This window comes from Nerophis ophidion, linkage group LG14 (genome assembly GCF_033978795.1).
Source record: "Nerophis ophidion isolate RoL-2023_Sa linkage group LG14, RoL_Noph_v1.0, whole genome shotgun sequence".
Lineage (NCBI taxonomy): Eukaryota > Metazoa > Chordata > Actinopteri > Syngnathiformes > Syngnathidae > Nerophis > Nerophis ophidion.
Window position 1 is genome coordinate 26,153,226 of NC_084624.1, and position 19,396 is coordinate 26,172,621.

Here is a 19,396-nt window from a genome sequence, read left to right on the forward strand (position 1 = left end):
GACGGCACAGGACCCCCTCAGGACCTGTGGCAGCTGCACCACGTCAGCCTGGACGTGACAAAGAAATTCCGCGTGGTCTTCCAGGGCGCCAAAAAAGGCACAGGACCATCTGCAGGTGGCCTCTCTCTGGATGACATCAACATTTCGGAGACAAAATGTCCAGAGTTCGTATGGCGCGTGAAGAACTTCAGCCAGGTTATGGACAACACCCCCATGAACGAGGCCATCCGTAGCCCGCCGTTCACTTCCAAGGAGGGCTACACCTTCCAGATGAAGCTCTATCCCAGCGGGAAGACCGGTTACCCGGGCCAGCTGTCAGCCTACACTAATTTAGTGGCCCGGGCGGAGGACAGCGGGCAGACATGGCCTTGCCCCTGGAAACAAATCACCATGATGCTCATGGACCAGCACCCACACATCCAGAAGCGCATGTCCAACCAGCGCAGTGTCACCACGGATCCTACGAAGACCTCAGGTTCTCATATCTTTCATATTCCACAACTCTCTGCTTTGGTGACCTCACTAATTAACCCTGTCAATCAGGATCCAAGCTCTTCTGGGACGACCCTCGCAAGGTGGGCTCGGAGGTGACAGACTCAGATGGGTCCAAGTATTTCCGTGGACCCGGCTCTGGTACTTCAGTGTACCTCACCCACTTGAGAGCCAAGAGCAGGGATTTTATCAAGGGAGGGGACGCCATCTTTCTCCTCAGTATGGAGGGTAAAAGCACACACTGCATGGACACAAGTATTGGGACACCTGACCAAAGTGACTAAAGAAAGAATAAATAGCAGTTCTATCAGCTTCCTCTCTATAGAGAAGGAAAGGTAGTTGGGGCCTGATTTACTAAAGGTTTGCATGTACTAAAATACGTGCAAACTCGAAAGCACACGCAAAACTGATCTACTAAACGTGTGTAAAGTGGATTGCGTCGGTAAAGTGAGCAGAATAAGGCTTGCAATCTATTTGCGTCTGTCTTTATCAATATGCAAAATAAATGCTGATGAACAAAACTCACAATACCCGGAAGTGAAAGTGCGTTCATTTTAGCACATTTGAAAAGGACACGCAATATTTAGTATCCTCCATCCTTTGTGAAATCAAATATATTAGACACATTGTCTCTTCAGCAACAACTTTTTTATAATTTCATAGCTGCTGTAAGACTTTAGTGGCCAATTAAAAAAAATTAAATTAATGCATTTTGGTGTCATTTAATACTTTTTAAAGACTTTTGTTTTTTTCTACACACTATATGTATTACTAACATACATCCCATGGGTGTCCAAACTTTTTGATTTGGGGGGATGCATTGGGCTAAAAATAGGTATATTTAAAATATTAATATTAAATATAATATTAATATATTTATGTTATATTCAAACAATAATTTATATATACATATATATGTATATATATATACATATATATGTATGTATATATATATATATATATACATATGTATATGTATATATAAATGATAAATGGGTTGTACTTGTAAAGCGCTTTTCTACCTTCAAGGTACTCAAAGCGCTTTGACACTACTTCCACATTTACCCATTCACACACACATTATATATAGTATACATATATACAAATGTGGTATGTGTATATATATATATATATATATATATATATATATATATAAATGTGGTGTGTATATATATATATAGTATACATACAGTATATATATAAATGTGGTATATATATATATAAATGTGGTATATATATATATATATATATATATGTGTGTGCGTGTGTGTATATAGTCTAATGCAGGTGTGTGCAAACTTTTTGACATGGGGGCCGCATTGGGCTAAAAATAATTATATATATATATATATATATATATATATATATATATATATATAAATAATGCGTGGACACACATTCTCATTCAATTAATGTTAATTTATATTCATATTTAATGTACAGTACAGGCCAATGGTTTGGACACAACTTCTGATTCAACGCATTTTCTTTATTTTCATGACTATTTACAATGTAGATTGTCACCGAAGGCATCAAAACTATGAATGAATACGTGGAGTTATGTACTTAACAAAAAAAGGTGAAATCACTAAAAACATGTTTTATATTCTAGTTTCTTCAAAATAGCCACCCTTTGCTCTGATTACTGCTTTGCACATTCATGGCATTCTCTCGATTTGCTTAAAAAGGTAGTCACTTGAAAGAGTTTTCACTTCCCAGGTGTCAAGTTTTTATGCCTCCAGTGACAATCTACAATTTAAATAGTCATGAAAATATCGAAAACGCATTAAAATGAAAAGGTGTCCAAACTTTTGGCCTGTACTGTTTATATAGACAACAGATGTATTTATTTTAATGCATTCTAAAATCTGCTCTATTCTGTCTATGAAGTTAAGTTAAAGTACCACTGATCACCACACCTAGTGGTGGTGAAAGTAACCTCTGCATTTGACCCATCCCCCTTGTTCCCCTCCCACTGGGAGGTGAGGGGAGCAGTGAGCAGCAAGGGTGGCCTCGCTCGGTTTTTTTTTGGTGATTTAACCCCCAAATCCAACCCTTGATGCTGAGTGCCAAGCAGGGAGGTAATGGATCCCATTTTTATAGTCTTTGGCGAGACTTGGCCGGGGTTTGAACTCACGACCTACCGATCTCAGGGAGGACACTCTAACCACAAGGCCACTGAGCTGGTCTAAAGCCCTTAAAAAAACATCCAAATACCTGCATTAATGCTTTATATACTTGATGTAACTATATCTGTAATGTAGTAACAGGCACATTTATAATAACATTTAATGTTTACATATTTTGATCATTTTAAGCATACGCATTGTATTTTTTCTTCATCACTGTTTATTACTCACTGCAGACTTCTTGAAAGGCAACAAACCATAAATAAAACATCACTTATTGTACAGTGTCATTAAGATGCAGCCTGCAAGGATGTTCATATATTCTCATTTAGAGGAAGAATGACTCATAATCCTTGCAAAGGAAAAGGTGGGGTGGAACAAAGCGTCTTTTCGTGTCGTTTTTGCCATTTCAGGGTGTAAATTGGCTGTCAAAGTGTGCTAACTTGTTGGAATATGTCCTCATCTTACTGCTATCCAGGTGAGAGGCATGATTTATGATCTGCAATAAAGTAAGGAAACAAGCAAGCAGCTCATCAGTCGCTCATGTCAACATCGGAACACTAGTGATCACGACACTGCTAAATAGTTTGTCTGCGTTAGCGCTCATAATAACAATATCACTAATACTTGGTTAATATTCAAGTCACGAAATGTACAATGAGTATTGCTGGCACTTTTTGGATGTTTTTTATGGGGTTTTATGGGTGGAATAGAGACCCTCCCATTGGCTCCACTGTGAGCAGACTTTAATTTCTGTTTATTTACGAGTTAGAATGCATTAAAAATAATACATCTGTTGTCATGTCTTTTTCATGATCGTGAACGATAGTCAAAATTCCCCAAATAAGTGCAGTTCCCTTTTAAAGTTTTGTAATCAATCAGAAAGATGAAGCAGCTAAGACTGTGCCAAACATAGATAAGTCTGGAGAAAGTGTTTTGTATTTGTCCCATCATGCATTGTAATGGGTTTAAATGGGTGTAATTTAAAATGTTTTCGGGTGTTTGGACATTTGTGATCATGTGTGTTGACTTTTTGTTTTCATTGCACTTTTATTTTTTTGCACAAGTAGGGAATAGTTTTTAGGATTGGTTCATATAAGTGAATGCTTTGCTGAATTTAGCTTAAAGCATGTCACTCACATTGTCAACAAGATGGTGGCAACTTTGCAGCAATTAGATTTTAAAATATTTGAAATTAATCTGGAAGCACCCAGCGGACCAATTTCCTCATCAAATGTATGGCGTCTGCAGTTTGGACAACCCAGATGTATCCTATACGATAACTTCTTGAAGTATGCATTTTTAGCGCCTTGAGCGTAGTAGTGCAGCTCATGCACCTTTGGCGGAATAAATGAAAAAAATAAATAAAGTGATGCCAATGTAGCAATGCATGACTGCTTCTAAAATGCCCATAAAAAGTGGTAGCTGTCTCCTGCATGTTTAAGAAGACAGCAAAAACGACACAATATAACATAAATGTGCAGTAAATGAGTGGTGGTGATGCCCCTTGTATTACACGCAAAAACCTCATTTAAAGGCCTAATGAAATGAGATTTTCTTATTTAAACGGGGATAGCAGGTCCGTTCTCTGTGTCATACTTGATCATTTTGCAATATTGCCATATTTTTGCTGAAAGGATTTAGTAGAGAACATCCACGATAAAGTTTGCAACTTTTGGTGCTGATAAAAAAGCCTTGCCTGTACCGGAAGTTGCAGACGATGACGTCACAAGGGTGAGGGCTCCTCACATCCTCACATTGTTTTTAATGGGAGCCTCCAGCAGCAAAAGCTATTCGGAGAAAATGACAATTTCCCCATTAATTTGAGCGAGGATGAAAGATTTGTGGATGATTATATTGATAGCGAAGGACTAGAACAAATAAATAAATAAATCTTTTTTTTTTTTTTAGGAAGGCGATTGCATTAGGACAGATTCAGATGTTTTTAGACACATTTACTGGGATAATTCTGGGCAATCCCTTATCTTTCTATTGTGTTGCTAGCGTTTTAGTGAGATTAAATAGTACCTGATAGTTGGAGGGGTGTGTCCACGGGTGTCTTGAGGCCAGTGTTTGAGGGAAGTCACAGCAGATACAAGGACGGCGCAAACTCCACAGATCTCCAGTAAGAGGCGACTTTTTACACAATTTTCTCACCAAAACCTGCCGGTTGACAAGTGGTCGGGAACCATGTTCGCCTGACCGCACTGATCCATAGTAAGGCTTCACCTCCGGGAATTTGAAACAAGGAATCACCGTGTGTTTGTGTGGCTAAAGGCTAAAGCTTCCCAACTCCATCTTTCTACTTTGACTTCTCCATTATTAATTGAACAAATTGCAAAAGATTCAGCAACGCAGATATCCAGAATACTGTTTAATTGCGCGACGAAAAGAGACGACTTTTAGCCGCAAATGGTGCTGCACTAATATTTCCTGACAGTCTGTGACGTCACGCGCACGCGTTATCATTCCGCGACGTTTTCAACAAGAAACTCCGCAGGAAATTTAAAATTGCAATTTAGTAAATTAAAAAGGCCGTATTGGCATGTGTTGCAATGTTAATATTTCATCATTGATATATAAACTATCAGACTGCGTGGCCGGTAGTAGTGGGTTTCAGTAGGCCTTTAAATAATGCGGTCTGCGCTACTTTTGAATTGCACATGAAGTCTTAGTAAATCACATGCCGAAACGCTATTTTATAGACTGCTCACACTGTTTAGCGCGAGGTATTTAGATCTTAGTAAATCAGGCCCTTGGACATTTTCCAAGGAACATTGCGGACTAACAGGAAATGTGAGAGAGCATTATTGTAAATCCACAGTCAAACACAGAGCCAGTCCATACTGGTATTCACCGAGCCGCTCACTTATAGATGTGTGCCTTGTCCACATCTATAATTCATCAATCACAGCTTTGTTTATCCATTCGTTTCATCACTTGAATCCAATTAAAAACCTTCCTCGCCCTCTTTAGATGTGTCTCATTTGACCGTCAGCCAACCTCTACCCGCTTCCACTCCGTCTCCAAACACCACCAGCGGGCCCTCTGACGTGTGTGCAAATGTGGAGTGTCTGAATGACGGCGTGTGCGTGCCGGACCAAGGAAAACCCGTTTGCAGGTGAGGGAATTAACTCTGGAGTGACAATTATGACAAAGGGTCACGTTTATTATGACGAGAACCAATACTTGGGTCGTCCCGGTACCACAAAGTATTTTGATACTTTTTTAAATAAAAGGGACCACCAAAAATTACATACGTTTGTTTGTTAAAATGAAGCCAATAATATTTTTCTGATTACATTTTTGTCTTTAAATAGAATAGTGAACATACTAGACAACTTGTCTTTTAGTAGTAAGAAAGAAAACAAATATTCCTAATTAGTCTGCTGACGTAGGCAGTAACATATTGTGCCATTTATCATTCTATTATTTTATCAAGCGTATGAGGCATTAGTGGTAAAAAAAATGAATGGTTAATCTACTTGTTCACTGACTGTTAATATCTGCTTACTTTCCATTTCAACATATTCTATCTACACTTCTGTTAAAATGTAATATACATTTATTCTTTTGTTGTTTGGAAACTTTACATTAGTTTTGGATGATACCACAAATTTGGGTATCGATCCGATACCAAGTGGTTACAGGATCACACAGTGGTCATAATTAAAGTCCTAATGTATTCAGGGACATTTTTCCTGAGTTTATAAACGAAAAAAGATTTTGTGATGCTAAAAATATATTGATGTAATCATTATGGTATCGCCTAAATACGCTCCTGTACTCGGTATTATCACAGTGGATGTCAGGTGTAGATCCACCCTAGGCGTTTGTTTGAATTGTGCCGCCGGTGAGCTATTGTATCCTCCTACGGTGTGTAGTGAAGCATGTTTAGCTATTCCTTGTCCTGCAGGGATGATACTTGTAAGAAACTTACTTTGTCACCATGGAGGCAAGGATTAGTGATTTAGAAGTAGCTAAAAAACTGACAACTGCGGATGGAAGCTAGCCGCGAGCTAGCTAACACTGTCTTAAAGCAACTCTTTGTTAGGACGTTTCAGTGTTATATCTTCACCTTTAGTTTTAGTTTTTAAGCCAAAATGCGTCCATTCTCCCTTTTCTGTCTACACACTGTGTCTGCGTGTAAGTGCTCAATGATTGTGCGCTGCCGAACATGCGCCTCTGCTCGGAAACCAGCAATGTCCGGTTATGATGACGACTCGCCGTCATGCCTGTTAAAAAAAGGGGTGGTATTTTTTAGAGGCGTATAGTACCAAATATGATTCATAAGTATCGCGGTACTATACTAGTACCGGTATACCGTACAACCCTGCCAAATACACATTAATACTTAGTAATTGTGCTCAAAGCAACAAACAAACATTGTCAGCCATATAAGTGGTGTTCTTTGTAACGCAAACACCAATCAAGTTAAAGCCGCGGAAAGCGTTGAACGGGTTTACGCAAATAAGTCAACTTTTTTTGTGATTTCCTGCTGTCACTAGGTGGCACTGTAACCAACTCAGGTCATACACACCAATTATAAATCATTTCTGACCTTGAATTTGACCCCAAATGTACTCCTGGCCACGTGCTCTGTCACTGGTAAGAATACGCGGGATGGTTTCCGTCTTGGACCTCTGATGGTTCTCGTCATTTGTACTTTCGTTGCAAAAGCAGAAGGTCTTGGGTTCAAATCCTTGTTGCAAATTAAATGATAAAAAGATTTTTAAAATGTTTTAATGGCAAAAAATGTGTATAATCCTAACCTAAACCTATTAATAAAACATAATCATACAGTGTTTCAAAGATGTTAGATAATGTGACAGAAGATAGTTCCATCTCAATGAAAGGCAATGTGCTGTGTTGCTCGAGGTAATATTATTCATATGTTGCCTTGACGTCAGCCTTTCAAAACTCCTTTCGGACCACCAATTTTTTGGGCCTGGATATATCCTCCAAAATCTGTCATGATGAGTGGAAACAATGGCAAGAGATGCTTTCTTTTAATTTTTTTTAATTTTCATTTAATGTACAGTACAGGCCAATGGTTTAGACACAACTTCTCATTCAACGCATTTTCTTTATTTTCATGACTATTTACTTTGTAGATTGTCACTGAAGGCATCAAAACTATGAATGAACATATGTGGAGTTGTGTACTTAACAAAAAAAAAGGTGAAATAACTGAAAACATGTTTCATATTCTAGTTTCTTCAAAATAGCCACCCTTTGCTCTGATTAGGCAAAGGGGCCAACAAGTGCTAAGCACCTCTGGGAACTCCTTCAAGACTGTTGGAAAACCATTTCAGGTGACTACCTCTTGAAGCTCATTGAGAGAATGTCAAGTGTGTGCAAAAGGGCAAAGGGTCTACAATGTAAATAGTCATGAAAATAAAGAAAATGCATTGAATGAGAAGGTGTGGCCAGACTTTTGGCCTGTACTGTAAATATATATGTTATAATTAATATAATACCTTAAACCATCATTTATCGCGATTTATTGCTTATTTTCATTCATTCATTGGTACATTTCCGCGAAGTAAAAAAAACAACAACCTTCTAAATATGTTTTATTTTCATTATGAGAGCCCCATTAACATGAAATAACAGCTACAGAGAGACTTTTAACCTTTTTTATCCAATATAGTAGACACAATAGAAAAGCACTTTGAGAGTGTAGACATTTGCCAGCCCCTGTTTTCCAAGAGCATAAAAGTCATAAATCCCGAGGGTGATCTAGGTCAACCCCCAAAAAATAATTTCCTGAAAGTTTGAGGAAAATCTGCCCACAACGTTTTGAGCTATCTATAGCGGAATGAAAGAAATGGAGTGAACCCTCTTGAAAATAAATTAAGGTGATATAATTTATGAATGGATGTGTATAGTGTAATATATTTGGGAGGGTTCCAATCATTGTATGGCATTTAAGTAGTGGAGGTTCAGTGGAGCTTTATTTTTCAACTCAAATGTACAAAAAAATACGCTACAGCATCAATTCCAGTCCTTCAATAATGGCTATTTTGTTCAGGATCAAAATATATGTTCATATAGCCTATTATTCTGCTTGTTAGTTTCTTTTCCTCCGCTTAGTGATATGCTTAAGTTCAGCGGGTCGTCTCGTCTGATCTGAGGTCGTATTCGAATGGGGGGTAGGAGAGGTGGCTCCCCCGCGGGGGAGGCTCACCCATGGAGATCAGGTTTTGACTAGTGACTAGCGTCCATCCCCGCACACACGAATGCAATAGTCAATTTTTTAAAAACTGATACAGTATGTATCAGAGGTGTGGACTCGAGTCACATGACTTGGACTCGAGTCAGACTCGAATCATGAATTTGATGACTTTAGACTCGACTTGACAAAATTTAAAAAGACTTGCAACTCGACTTAGACTTTAACATCAATGACTTGTGACTTGACTTGGACTTGAGCCTTTTGACTTGACATGACTTGCTACTTTCCCCAAAACCCAACGATTAAAAAGTTATTCAGGAGCGCTCCGTATCTGTCTGTGTGTGTCAGCGTGTGTGTGATGACAGTGTGCGCGCTACCTGTCAGAACAACAGCCAATCAAATTACATCCATGTTATTTTCGTGACACAGCACTCAGCCTATCAAATTGCATGAAAACCAACGAAGAAGAGCTCTCAAACAACACGCCGGTGAGGAAAAGTTATGCCAAAAATTGTTTTGTTCGGGTATTAAAACTACGACTTGGTCAACAAAAAACGAATTGCCGTATGCAGAGCATGCGGTTCGTTCGAAGATTACAGACAGAGACGCAACAACTTCCAAATTCGTTCGACATTTGAAGATGCACAAAGAAGGGTAAGTTTTCAATGTAAGTTAACGTTTATTGGCCGAGTAATGTAACTTTTATTTGCTGTTTAGTTAAATCAGTGAGGCGCTAAACTCACTGTTAACGTTATAACCATAGACATCTTATAAGGGTACGCAACATCGAGCGCTACTGCCTATTGCCGCAGACGAGACGCGGGGCCGCCATCTTGGAGTGGTGATCCGCTCCACTCACTGCAATTCATTTGGCAGGAGCAATGAACCATCGGCGCATTTTATTCATTTTACCTCACTGAATACCACTGATATTCACGCACTTTTTTGTCATACGTGTAACTATGGTAAAGGACACATTTTTTGGCGTGTTCATAGTTTGCGAAACAGTAATATAATATTCTTATATGCTATAAGTCAGTGGTTCTCAACCTTTTTTCATTGATGTACCCCCTGTGAACATTTTTTTTAATTCAAGTACCCCCTAATCAGAGCAAAGCATTTTTGGTTGAAAAAAAGAGATAAAGAAGTAAAATACAGCACTATGTCATCAGTTTCTGATTTATTAAATTGTATGAATGTGCAAAATATTGCTCATTTGTAGTGGTCTTTCTTGAACTATTTGGAAAAAAGATATAAAATAACTAAAAACTTGTTGAAAAATAAACAAGTGAGTCAATAATAAAAAAAATTATAATTCTACACATAGAAGTAATCATCAACCTAAAGTGCCCTCTTTGGGGATTGTAATAGAGATCCATCTGGATTCATGAACTTAATTCTAAACATTTCTTCACCAAAAAATACATCTTTTAACATCAATATTTATGGAACATGTCCACAAAAAGTCTGGCTGTCAACACTGAATATTGCATTGTTGCATTTATTTTCATTTTATGAACTTACATTCATATTTTTTTTTCTCCTCTCTGAGCTGCAACCTTATCGTGGTAGAGGAGTTTGCGTGTCCCAATGATCCTAGGAGCTATGTTGTCCGGGGGCATAAAGCCCCCTGGTAGGGTCTCCCAAGGCAAACAGGTTCTAGGTGAGGGATCAGACAAAGAGCAGCTCGAAGACCTTTATGAAGAAGAAAAATTATGGACCCAGATTTCCCTCGCCCGGACGCAGGTCACCGGGGCCCCCCTCTGGAGCCAGGCCCGGAGGTGGGACACGATGGCGAGCGCCTGGTGGCCGGGCCTGTCCCCATGGGGCCCGGCCGGGCACAGCCCGAAGAGGCAACGTGGGTCACCCCTCCAATGGGCTCACCACCCATAGCAGGGGCCATAGAAGTCGGGTGCATTGTGAGCTGGGCGGCAGCCGAAGGCAGGGCACTTGGCGGTCCGATCCTCGGCTACAGAAGCTAGCTCTTGGGACGTGGAACGTCACGTCACTGGGGGGGAAAGAGCCTGAGCTAGTGCGCGAAGTCGAGAAATTCCGGCTGGATATAGTCGGCTCACTTCGACGCACAGCAAGGGCTCTGGAACCACTTCTCTCGAGAGGGATTGGACCCTCTTCCACTCTCGCGTTGCCGGCAGTGAGAGGCGACGGGCTGGGGTGGCAATTCTTGTTTCTCCCCGGCTCAAAGCCTGTACGTTGGAGTTCAACCCGGTGGACGAAAGGGTAGCCTCCCTCCGCCTTCGGGTGGGGGGACGGGTCCTGACTGTTGTTTGTGCTTATGCACCAAACAGCAGTTCAGAGTACCCACCCTTTTTGGGAGCACTGGAAAGTGCTCCCCCGGGTGATTCCCTTGTCCTACTGGGAGACTTCAACGCTCATGTTGGCAACGACGGTGAAACCTGGAGAGGCGTGATTGGGAAGAATGGCCGCCCGGATCTGAACCCGAGTGGTGTTTTGTTATTGGACTTTTGTGCTCGTCACAGTTTGTCCATAACAAACACCATGTTCAAACATAAGGGTGTCCATATGTGCACTGGGCACCAGGACACCCTAGGCCGCAGTTCCATGATCGACTTTGTAGTTGTGTCATCGGATTTGTGGCCTCATGTTTTGGACACTCGGGGGAAGACAGGGGCGGAGCTTTCTACCGATCACCACCTGGTGGTGAGTTGGCTGCGATGGTGGGGGAGGATGCCGGACAGACCTAGGAGGCCCAAACGCATTGTGAGGGTCTCCTGGGAACGTCTGGCAGAGTCTCCTGTCAGACAAAGTTTCCATTCCCACCTCCGGAAGAACTTTGAACATGTCACGAGGGAGGTGCTGGACATTGAGTCCGAGTGGACCATGTTCCGCACCTCTATTGTCGAGGCGGCAGATCGGAGCTGTGGCCGCAAGGTAGTTGGTGCCTGTCGGGGCGGCAATCCTAAAACCCCTTGGTGGACACCAGCGGTGAGGGATGCCGTCAAGCTGAAGAAGGAGTCCTATCGGGTCCTTTTGGCTCATAGGACTCCGGAGGCAGTGGACAGGTGCCGACAGGCCAAGCGGTGTGCAGCTTCAGCGGTCGCGGAGGCAAAAACTCGGACATAGGAGGAGTTCGGGGAAGCCATGGAAAACGACTTCCGGACGGCTTCGAAGCGATTCTGGACCACCGTCCGGCGCCTCAGGAAGGGGAAGCAGTACACTATCAACACCGTGTATGATGCGAATGGTGTTCTGCTGACCTCAACTGCGGATGTTGTGGATAGGTGGAAGGAATACTTCGAAGACCTCCTCAATCCCACCAACACGTCTTCCTATGAGGAAGCAGTGCCTGGGGAATCCGTGGTGGACTCTACTATTTCTGGGGCTGAGGTCGCTGAGGTAGTTAAAAAGCTCCTCGGTGGCAAGGCCCCAGGGGTGGACGAGATCCGCCCGGAGTTCCTTAAGGCTCTAGATGCTGTGGGGCTGTCTTGGTTGACAAGACTTTGCAGCATCGCGTGGACATCGGGGGCGGTACCTCTGGATTGGCAGACCGGGGTGGTGGTTCCTCTCTTTAAGAAGGGGGGCCGGAGGGTGTGTTCCATCTATCGTGGGATCACACTCCTCAGCCTTCCCGGTAAGGTTTATTCAGGTGTACTGGAGAGGAGGCTACGTCGGATAGTCGAACCTCGGATTCAGGAGGAACAGTGTGGTTTTTGTCCTGGTCGTGGAACTGTGGACCAGCTCTATACTCTCGGCAGGGTTCTTGAGGGTGCATGGGAGTTTGCCCAACCAGTTTACATGTGCTTTGTGGACTTGGAGAAGGCATTCGACCGTGTCCCTCGGGAAGTCCTGTGGGGAGTGCTCAGAGAGTATGGGGTATCGGACTGTCTTATTGTGGCGGTCAGTTCCCTGTATGATCAGTGTCAGAGCTTGGTCCGCATTGCCGGCAGTAAGTCGAACACATTTCCAGTGAGGGTTGGACTCCGCCAAGGCTGTCCTTTGTCACCGATTCTGTTCATAACTTTTATGGACAGAATTTCTAGGCGCAGTCAAGGCGTTGAGGGGTTCCGGTTTGGTGACCGCAGGATTAGGTCTCTGCTTTTTGCAGATGATGTGGTCCTGATGGCTTCATCTGACCGGGATCTTCAGCTCTCGCTGGATCGGTTCGCAGCCAAGTGTGAAGCGACCGGAATGAGAATCAGCACCTCCAAGTCCGAGTCCATGGTTCTCGCCCGGAAAAGGGTGGAATGCCATCTCTGGGTTGGGGAGGAGACCCTGCACCAAGTGGAGGAGTTCAAGTACCTAGGAGTCTTGTTCACGAGTGAGGGAAGAGTGGATCGTGAGATCGACAGGCGGATCGGTGCGGCGTCTTCAGTAATGCGGACGTTGTACCGATCCGTTGTGGTGAAGAAGGAGCTGAGCCGGAAGGCAAAGCTCTCAATTTACCGGTCGATCTACGTTCCCATCCTCACCTATGGTCATGAGCTTTGGGTCATGACCGAAAGGATAAGATCACGGGTACAAGCGGCCGAAATGAGTTTCCTCCGCCGGGTGGCGGGGCTCTCCCTTAGAGATAGGGTGAGAAGCGCTGCAATCCGGGAGGGACTCAAAGTAAAGCCGCTGCTCCTTCACATCGAGAGGAGCCAGATGAGGTGGTTCGGGCATCTGGTCAGGATGCCACCCGAACGCCTCCCTAGGGAGGTGTTTAGGGCACGTCCAACCGGTAGGAGGCCACGGGGAAGACCCAGGACACGTTGGGAAGACTATGTCTCCCGGCTGGCCTGGGAACGCCTCGGGATCCCCCGGGAAGAGCTAGACGAAGTGGCTGGGGAGAGGGAAGTCTGGGTTTCCCTGCTTAGGCTGTTGCCCCCGCGACCCGACCTCGGATAAGCGGAAGATGATGGATGGATGGATGGATGGATGGACATTCATATTTTGTTGAAGTAGTATTCAATAAATATATTTATAATTTTTTTTTTTTTTAATTATTGCTATTTTTAGAATATTTTTTTAAAACTCTCACGTACCGCTTGGCATACCTTCAACTACCCCCAGGGGCACGCGTACCCCCGTTTGAGAACCACTGCTATAGGTGACCAGACGTCCAAGATCAAAACTGGGAATAATAATCCCAAAAAGGGGGGAAAAAACGGTCAACTATTTCTAAGTTGAAGAAACAATATGATTAGGTTATATATACATTCAGATAGCCTACATAAACAATGTATGAATATATATATATATATATATATACATACATATATATATATATATATGTATGTATATATATATATGTATGTATATATATATACCGTATTTTTCGGATTATAAATCGCTCCGGAGTATACGTCGCACAGGCCAAAAAAAATGCATAATGAAGAAGGAAAAAAACATATATACGTCACACTGAACTATAAGTCGCATTTTGGGGGGAAATTTATTTGATAAAATCTAACACCAAGAATAGACATTTGAAAGGCAATTTAAAATAACGCATAAATAACCAACTGAGAAGGTGCCTGGTATGTTAACGTAACATATTATGGTAAGAGTCATTCAAATAACTATAACATATAGAACATGCTATAAGTTTAACAAACAATCTGTCACTCCTAATCGATAAATCTGATGAAATCTTCTTCCTCGATGTCGCTTCTAAACATTTCTGCCAACTCCAAAGGTATGCGTCGCTTCCTCTTGTCTTTTTCTACTGCATATTTCACTACGTCCATCTTGTAATCTGCAGTACATGATTTTCTTTTCGGTGCCAATTTTGTTCAACCCTTCTCTGTTTTTATAAGTTACCGCCAACGTTGAAATGATCCATTTTAATAGCTACGGCTATAGCATATAGCAGTTAGCATCCCATGACCCACAATGCACTTCTGCAATGACCCTCCCCCGCCCAATTCTTATTGGTTGACGTGTGTGTGACAATTGCTGACATTTTCCTCGTCTCTTCCGCAAATTAGATAAATAATATTATTTAATATTTTACGGTAATGTGTTAATAATTTCACACATAAGTCGCTCCAGAGTATATGTCGCACCCCCAAACTATGAAAAAAACTGCGATTTATAATCTGAAAAATACGCTACATATATTTTATATATATATATACTAGGGCTGTGAATCTTTGGGTGTCCCATGATTCGATTCAATATCGATTCTTGGGGTCACAATTCGATAATAAATCGATTTTTTTCCATTCGATTTGATTCTCGATTCAAAAACGATATTTTTCCGATTCATTCAATACATAGGATTTCAGCAGGATCTACCCCAGTCTGCTGACATGCTAGCAGAGTAGTAGATTTTTAAAAAAAAGACGCTTTTATAATTGTAAGGATAATGTTTTATCAACTGATTGCAATAATGTAAATATGTTTTAACTATTAAACGAACCAAAAATATGACTTATTTTATCTTTGTGAAAACATTGGACACAGTGTGTTGTCAAGCTTATGAGATGCGATGCAAGTGTAAGCCACTGTGACACTATTGTTCTTTTTTTTCTTTTTTTTTATAAATGTCCAATTATAATGTCAATGAAGAATTTTTAATCACTGCTATGCTGAAATTATAACTAATATTGATACTGTTGTTGATAATATTCATTTTTGTTTCACTACTTTTGGTTTGTTCTGTGTCGTGTTTGTGTCTCCTCTCAATTGCTCTGTTTATTGCAGTTCTAAGTGTTGCTGGGTCAGGTTTGGTTTTGGAATTGGATTGCATTGTTATGGTATTGCTGTGTATTGTTTTGTTGGATTGATTTAAAAAAAAAAAAAAGAAAATCGATTCTGAATCACACATCGTATTCGATTCGATTCGTATTCGAAACGATTTTTTCCGACACCCCTAATATGTATGTATATATATATAGAGAGAGAGAGAGAGAGAGAGAGAGAGAGAGAGAGAGAGAGAGAGAGAGAGAGAGAGAGAGAGAGAGAGAGAGAGAGAGAGAGAGAGAGAGAGATACTGTATATATGCATTTTATTGAACAATGTAAATACAAACATGTATTCTCAATGTACATAAAGACCAAGGCACTTTCAACAAATCTGAACAATTTCAAACATCCATTAGGTTGAGCACATAATGTCTTTCGCAAAACATAAATAAATACTAATACTAAAAAATTAAAACAGACAACTAAGGCTAATCTAAATCACTTTAAATGTCTGCAATAACAAAATCAATTCATGGGCGATTGCATTTTTAACAGTTTCCCAAGATTGAATGCATCGTTTGAAATTATTAAGCCAACTAGAAAATGTAGGTTTTACTTTCGTAAATCGACATTTATGTGGAAAAATGTTTGCTTGGAGCGTAATAATGTTCGCAAACATTTATATGCAAAGTAAAATAAAAGAAGTCAATCAACAAAAATAAAGAACTCTTTCAAGATAAAATTCACACAAACACTTCAATGACAAAATAAAAACATTCCGAAATATTAATAAAGTGCATTCTTAACTCTGTTACATCTACAGGGGCCAACATATTAAACATAATTGTTAAAACTTCTGCCTTGTGTTTAATGATTACTTAGGCCTCTTACGCTGCTGTGTTTTAAAGTGGAGAGCCAAGTGTTTTCTGAGGTGGTACTTGGTGGGAAAATTGTTTTGGAGGTTGTTTTATGTCATGTGGATGATTTCCAACCTTTCCTTCCTGCGTGTTCGCTCATCCCAGGTGTGCCGTGGGGGCCGACTGGTGGTCCTACGGGGACAGCTGCCAGCACAAAGGCTCGCTCTCGGACAACCGCACCCTCGCCCTGGCTTCCTCTCTGTCCGTGCTGGCCGCCATGCTGCTGGTGACCGCAGTCACCGCCGTGTGTGTGAAGAAAAAGTACAAGGCCAGGGCACTGCTCGTCTAGGTGTCGTCACGGCGAACATGGCCGCGATAGACTCGACTTGACGGTCACAGTATTATTGTGACAGTTACTGTTCTATCACACGGTGGCAGCATGCTGACCCCTGCTGGTCGTTCAATGTAAATACAAATGAGTGTGACGGGATTCATGTTGGCGTAAGACAGTGGTTCTCAACCTTTTTTCAGTGATGTACCCCCTGTGAACATTTGTTTTAATTCAAGTACCCCCTAATCAGAGCAAAACATTTTTTGTTGAAAAAAAGAGACAAAGAAGTAAAATACAGCACTATGTCATCAGTTTCTGATTTATTAAAATGAATAACAGTGCAAACATATTGCTCATTTGTATTGGTCTTTCTTGAACTATTTGGAAAAAAAGATATAAAAATAACTAAAAACTTGTTGAAAAATAAACAAGTGATTCAATTATAAATAAAGATTTCTACACACAGAAGTAATCATCAACTTAAAGGCCTACTGAAATGAGATTTTCTTATTTAAACAGGGATAGCAGGTCCATTCTATGTGTCATACTTGATCATTTCGCAATATTGCCATATTTTTGCTGAAAGGATTTAGTAGAGAACATTGACGAGAAAGTTTGCAACTTTTGGTCGCTAATAAAAAAGCCTTGCCTGTACCGGAAGTAGCAGACGATATGCTCGTGACGTCATGGGTTGTGGGGCTCCTCACATCTGAGCATTGTTTACAATCATGGCCACCAGCAGCGAGAGCGATTCGAACCGAGAAAGCGACGATTTCCCCATTAATTTGAGCGAGGATGAAAGATCCGTGGATGAGGAAAGTGAGAGTGAAGGATTGGAAAAAAAAAAAAGACTAGAGGGCAGTGGGAGCGATTCATATGTTCTTAGACACATTTACTAGGATAATTCTGGAAAATCCCTTTTCTGCTTATTGTGTTACTAGTGTTTAAGTGAGATCATATGGTCGTACCTGTACAACCTGAGGGTCGGCCCCGCACCTTTCTTCAGCACCAGTCGACGGGTGGTGGCGATGCCCATCTCTGCCCTTCGCAAGGGACCCTCTTCGAAACACGATCTTTCAAAATGATCGCTGCATAATACACTATACTTTGTGTGTGTGGTCCAATCCAACAGTGTTCGCTTGACATCTCTGTTCCATAGTAAAGCTTGACTGTCATTTTTCGGGAATGTAAACAATGAAACACCGGCAATGTTTGTGTTGCTAAAGCCGGCCGCAATACACCGATTCCCACCTACAGCTTTCTTCGTTGATGTCTGCATTGTTCATTTAACAAATTGCAAAGATTCAGCAATATATATGTCCAGAATACTGTGAAATTTCGCGATGAAAACAGACGACTTAATAGCTGGGAACGATGCTGGAACAAAATGTCCTCTACAATCCGTGATGTCACACGCACGCGTCATCATACCGAGACGTTTCAGCAGGATATTTCGGCGCAAAATTTAAAATTGCAATTTATTGAACTAACCCGGCCTAATTGGCATGTGTTGCAATGTTAAGATTTCATGATTGATATATAAACTATCAGACTGCGTGGTCAGTAGTAGTGGGTGTCAGTAGGCCTTTAAAGTGCCCTCTTTGGGGATTGTAATTGAGATCCATCTGGATTCATGAACTTAATTCTAAACATTTTTCCACAAAAAAATACATCTTTAACATCAATATTTATGGAACATATCCACAAAAAATCTAGCTGTCAACACTGAATATTGCTTTGTTGCATTTCTTTACACAGTTTATGAACTTACATTCATATTTTGTTGAAGTATTATTCAATAAATATATTTATAAAGGATTTTTGAATTGTTGCTATTTTTAGAATATTTTTTAAAAATCTCACGTACCCCTTGGCATACCTTGTGGGGCGGCATAGCCCGGTTGGTAGAGTGGCCGTGCCAGCAACCTGAGGGTTGGAGGTTCAATTCCCGCTTGTGCCATCCTAGTTACTGCCGTTGTGTCCTTGGGCAAGACACTTTACCCACCTGCTCCCAGTGCCGCCCACACTGGTTTAAATGTAATTTAGATATTGGGTTTCACAATGTAAAGCGCTTTGAGTCACTTAAGAAAAGCGCTATATAAATATAATTCACTTCACTTCACTTCACCTTCAAGTACCCCCAGAGGTACGCGTACCCCCATTTGAGAACCACTGGCCTAAGAGACAGAATGAAGGGTCTTTTCCCGGGTTCAGAGATGGCCATGTAATTAACATACAGGAATTAAATAAGTATCAAAGGCCAAATGAGACAATCATAAAAAAAACAGCCTTAAATCATTATTAAAAGTGTCATTCATTCAATGAGGGGAAATCAGTCAGTTATGAAATACACAAATCGTGAATAATTAAAGCATGAAATAATCATTAAATGTAATACATTAAATTATTGAGATTTAATAACACATTTACTTAATTCAATTATAATTAATCAATGGTACCATTTCAGTAATTATGTAAATATTTTTTATTTATTTATTGTGTGCCAAATGTGACGATTATATATGGAAAGCCTTAAATCAATCAATCAATCAATCAATGTTTACTTATATAGCCCTAAATCACTAGTGTCTCAAAGGGCTGCACAAACCACCACGACATCCTCGGTAGGCCCACATAAGGGCAAGGAAAACTCACACCCAGTGGGACATTGGTGACAATGATGACCCAGTGGGACGTCGGTGACAATAATGACTATGAGAACCTTAGAGAGGAGGAAAGCAATGGATGTCGAGCGGGTCTAA

At 41.1% G+C, this 19,396-nt stretch overlaps 1 protein-coding gene across 1 annotated transcript in view; it reads left to right on the forward strand.

Annotated features, from left to right (window-relative positions):
• mep1bb (meprin A subunit beta b) overlaps positions 1-16,937 on the forward strand; it is a 30,720-nt gene extending 13,783 nt beyond the window's left edge. The window contains exons 11-14 of the mRNA XM_061921123.1: positions 11-475; positions 544-720; positions 5,598-5,742; positions 16,469-16,937. Coding sequence (XP_061777107.1) covers positions 11-475; positions 544-720; positions 5,598-5,742; positions 16,469-16,652 — 971 coding nt within the window. The 3' untranslated portion in view covers positions 16,653-16,937. The remainder of the gene's footprint in view (positions 1-10; positions 476-543; positions 721-5,597; positions 5,743-16,468) is intronic.
• Positions 16,938-19,396: the final 2,459 nt, after the last annotated feature.